Below are 3883 nucleotides of genomic sequence, written 5' to 3'. Positions count from 1 at the left end.
ACATCCGTGCAGATCGAGATGAACAAGAAGCGTGAGGCCGAGTTCCAAAAGATGCGGAGGGACCTAGAGGAGGCCACGCTGCAGCATGAGGCCACGGCCTCTGCCCTGCGCAAGAAGCACGCTGACAGCGTGGCGGAGCTGGGCGAGCAGATCGACAACCTGCAGCGGGTGAAGCAGAAGCTGGAAAAGGAGAAGAGTGAGTTCAAGTTGGAGCTGGATGATGTCACCTCCAACATGGAGCAGATCATCAAGGCCAAGGTGGGCTCTGCTCAGCCTCCCCTTGTCCTCTTCCTCCACCCAGCTATACCTTCCAGGCACTTTCTCTCCCTACCTGCCTTCTCCCTTGTCATTCTCACTCCCTTCATCACTGCTTGGTCACTCTTTCTCTCTACCTTGCCCTCTCCCTGGCCCTCACTCACATCTATCGCCTTCCTGCCTTCTTTAATTCACATCCCGCCTGGGACTGCACCCTCCTGCCCGGTCACCCACCTGCCCTCTGTGGCCTCCCCACCTCAGTATCTCTTCCTTCCTCCCATACTCACCCTTCCATGTTCCTTGCTGCCTGAAGGCAAACCTGGAGAAGGTATCTCGGACACTGGAAGACCAGGCCAATGAGTACCGCCTGAAGCTGGAAGAGGCCCAACGCTCCCTCCATGACTTCACCACCCAGCAGGCCAAGCTGCAGACTGAAAATGGTGGGTGCCCCTACCCAGCCCTTGCCTGCCTAGTAGGGCATCAATTGCTCCTTCCAGAGTCTGTGAGCCCCTCATTCTATCCCCAGGAGAGCTATCTCGGCAACTGGAGGAAAAGGAGGCACTGATCTCCCAGCTGACCCGAGGGAAGCTCTCCTACACTCAGCAGCTGGAAGACCTCAAGAGGCAGCTGGAGGAGGAGCTTAAGGTGAGGCCCAGCTGGGGGCAGTGGTTTGGGCTCCATGGCATCCCTGGATCAGTGAACTGGACAGACATGGGGCCTGGAGCTGGAAAGAGGCCTCAAAGGGAAAGACCCTCTAAATTAGGTTCTTCTACTCTGCAGCTAAGTGGCACTGAAAAGTTATTTAATGCCTCTTTCCTTACTTGTAAGGGGGATCTAGATAATGGAGAGGGCAGGGATTCCCTCCTACCTCTTGGTGTCCACTTCCCCCCAGGCAAAGAACGCCCTGGCCCATGCACTGCAGTCAGCCCGGCATGACTGCGACCTGCTACGAGAGCAGTACGAGGAGGAAACGGAAGCCAAGGCTGAGCTACAGCGTGTCCTATCCAAGGCCAACTCAGAGGTGGCCCAGTGGAGGACCAAGTATGAGACGGATGCTATCCAGAGGACCGAGGAGCTTGAGGAGGCCAAGTGAGCTCCACATGGGCCCATACCAATTCTAAGAAAAGAAGGAACAAGAGGACCTGGGGTGGGGACAAGCAAAGCTGTCATGGGAAGCAGTGGGAGAGACATGGTAGGCAACAGATATACTGAAAGTGAGCCTGGATCCTGCACTCTGTGAACCCTGGCTGGCCCCAACCCACTTCCTGTGACAGGCGAGCTTTTGGCCCGGGTTATACCTGATGCTCACGTATAAGACGAGCAAAAAGCTTGTTGGTCAGAGGAGCTACCATCGATCAGCCTTGCGTGGGAGAGCAGGGGGCTCTGCCATCCTGATGCCACTGCATGCAGTGAGGATGCCTGGGCAGCTGATGCTGGTGGACTCTGTTCTAGGACTAGCAGCCTTAGCCCCTTCAGGGCTGGGCTTCTAGTGTACCAAGGGGTTATGGGGAGGAGATGGGTCTTCCCAGTTGGCAGCTGAGGGAGAAGGGGGTCAACCCAAGCCCCCACTGCTGCCAAGTAGAGTCACACACACTTCCCACCCACCCTGGGCAGGAAGAAGCTGGCACAGAGGCTCCAGGATGCCGAGGAGGCTGTAGAGGCTGTCAATGCCAAGTGCTCATCGCTGGAGAAAACCAAGCACCGGCTGCAGAATGAGATCGAGGACCTCATGGTGGACGTGGAGCGCTCCAACGCCGCCGCTGCAGCCCTGGACAAGAAACAGAGGAACTTCGACAAGGTGGACCATGGGTGGGGGCTGTAGCCAGTGTGCAGGGCTTGTGGGGAGGCCAGAGCTGTCCTCTTGGGTTGGAGGAGGAGGGCTGTGCCCCAGGGGCATGAGAGGCGCCTGGGACAGCCCCTAGAGGAGGGGCTGGGGCTGGGGCTGCTACACAGTGAGCCTGGTCCTCCGGCAGATCCTGGCCGAGTGGAAGCAGAAATATGAAGAGTCACAGTCAGAGCTGGAGTCCTCACAGAAGGAGGCGCGCTCCCTCAGTACCGAGCTCTTCAAGCTCAAGAATGCCTATGAGGAGTCCCTGGAGCACCTGGAGACCTTCAAGCGGGAGAACAAGAACCTTCAGGGTGTGCAGGGGGCCTGAGAGGCCAGGGAGGGCTGGTGGCAGGGAGGCCCATGTTGGGGCAGGGAAGATACAGGCTTTGAGCATCTGGCCCTCTGATATCCAGAGGAAATCTCAGACCTGACTGAGCAGCTGGGAGAAGGAGGAAAGAATGTGCATGAGCTGGAGAAGGTCCGCAAACAGCTGGAGGCAGAGAAGCTGGAGCTGCAGTCTGCCCTGGAAGAGGCTGAGGTGAGGACCTGGCGCCCCCAGCATCCTCCCAAGTCTACCACTGACACCCTCAACTGGGCATGGTCCCAACCCCAAGATGAAATCTATTAGTTCTGTATTCTTTGTCATCCAAGATCATCAACCCATTACCCATGACTACATCTAAAGCCAAGGTCTGAGAAAAGGAAAATGTCACAGCCTGGCTATAGGCTAGAAGGTTCTTCCCATACCACCAGGTTTTTGTGTGTTTTTTTTTTTTTTTTGAGACTGAGTCTCACTATGTCGCCCTCGGTAGAGTGCTGTGGCGTCACAGCTCACAGCAACCTCCAACTCATGGGCTTAAGTGATTCTCTTGCCTCAGCCTCCCAAGTAGCTGGGACTACAGCTGGGACTATAGGCGCCCACCACAACACCCCGCTGTTTTTTGGTTATAGTTGTCATTGCTGTTTGGCAGGACTGGGCTGGGTTTGAACCCGCCAGCTCCGGTGTATGTGGCTGGCACTAGGTGCCAAGCCCTCACACCAGGTTTTTAAAGTCAGAATCCAGCCCTTATATTAATAACTTCTCAGACAGTGGGTAGGAGTGTCGGCTTCCAGGTCAAACAGACCTGAGTTTGAAACTCAACTTGAGGACCTTCAATGTGTCATTAGCGAGATCCTCTACCTCTTTCTGCCTCATTTTTCTCATCTGTAAAATGAAATTAATTTTATATACCTCATAAGATTTTGTGCATGATTATTATGAAGATCGAATGAGGTAACACATCATTAAGCACTTAATACATGCTAGTTATCGTTACTGTTTATTTTTAAGCACCTGAGAACAGCCCTGAATTTGGGGGCTTCTAACTTCTCTAACAAAAAGGTGAGAGACGTAGGGAACAAATATAAAATTTTGAATTTGTGGTTCTAAAGATCTTTCCTTTTTCTATAATATTTTAGATGGGTCAAGACCTTATACAATGTTAGTGCTGAAGGGTCCAAACCCTTTCCTTGACAGAGGAAGCCCAGGGAGTCTAACTCTGCCTCCCCTGCAGCACCTTGACGGGTATGGGTGCAGGTCCCAACTCCCCATCTCCTCCCAGCTCTGCTTTTCAGGGCTTTAGTCCTGGCTGACCTGCATCCTCTCAGCCTCCCTCTGACACCCTGCCCTGTTCCATGACTGTCTGCCCTGACCCCTTCTTCCCATCCTCTAGGCCTCCCTGGAGCACGAGGAGGGCAAGATCCTCCGGGCCCAGCTGGAGTTCAACCAGATCAAGGCAGAGATCGAGCGCAAGCTGGCAG

General features: G+C 54.5%; 1 protein-coding gene across 1 annotated transcript; it reads left to right on the top strand.

Annotated features, from left to right (window-relative positions):
• Nucleotides 1-3: 3 nt before the first annotated feature.
• On the top strand, nt 4-3879 carry LOC100959210 (myosin-6-like; the record flags this gene model as incomplete). Its single annotated transcript, XM_003803840.1, has 8 exons — nt 4-258; nt 569-695; nt 782-900; nt 1148-1344; nt 1870-2053; nt 2229-2394; nt 2497-2621; nt 3796-3879. Coding segments are annotated over 8 exons (1257 nt in total), but the record flags the coding sequence as incomplete, so codon positions are not given.
• Between the last annotated feature and the right edge of the window lie 4 nt (nt 3880-3883).

The sequence above is a fragment of the Otolemur garnettii genome, unplaced genomic scaffold, assembly GCF_000181295.1.
Source record: "Otolemur garnettii isolate 467f Iridium unplaced genomic scaffold, OtoGar3 scaffold01729, whole genome shotgun sequence".
Lineage (NCBI taxonomy): Eukaryota > Metazoa > Chordata > Mammalia > Primates > Galagidae > Otolemur > Otolemur garnettii.
The sequence above is the reverse complement of the archived record's forward strand: the minus strand, read 5'-3'. Positions and strand labels throughout refer to the sequence as shown.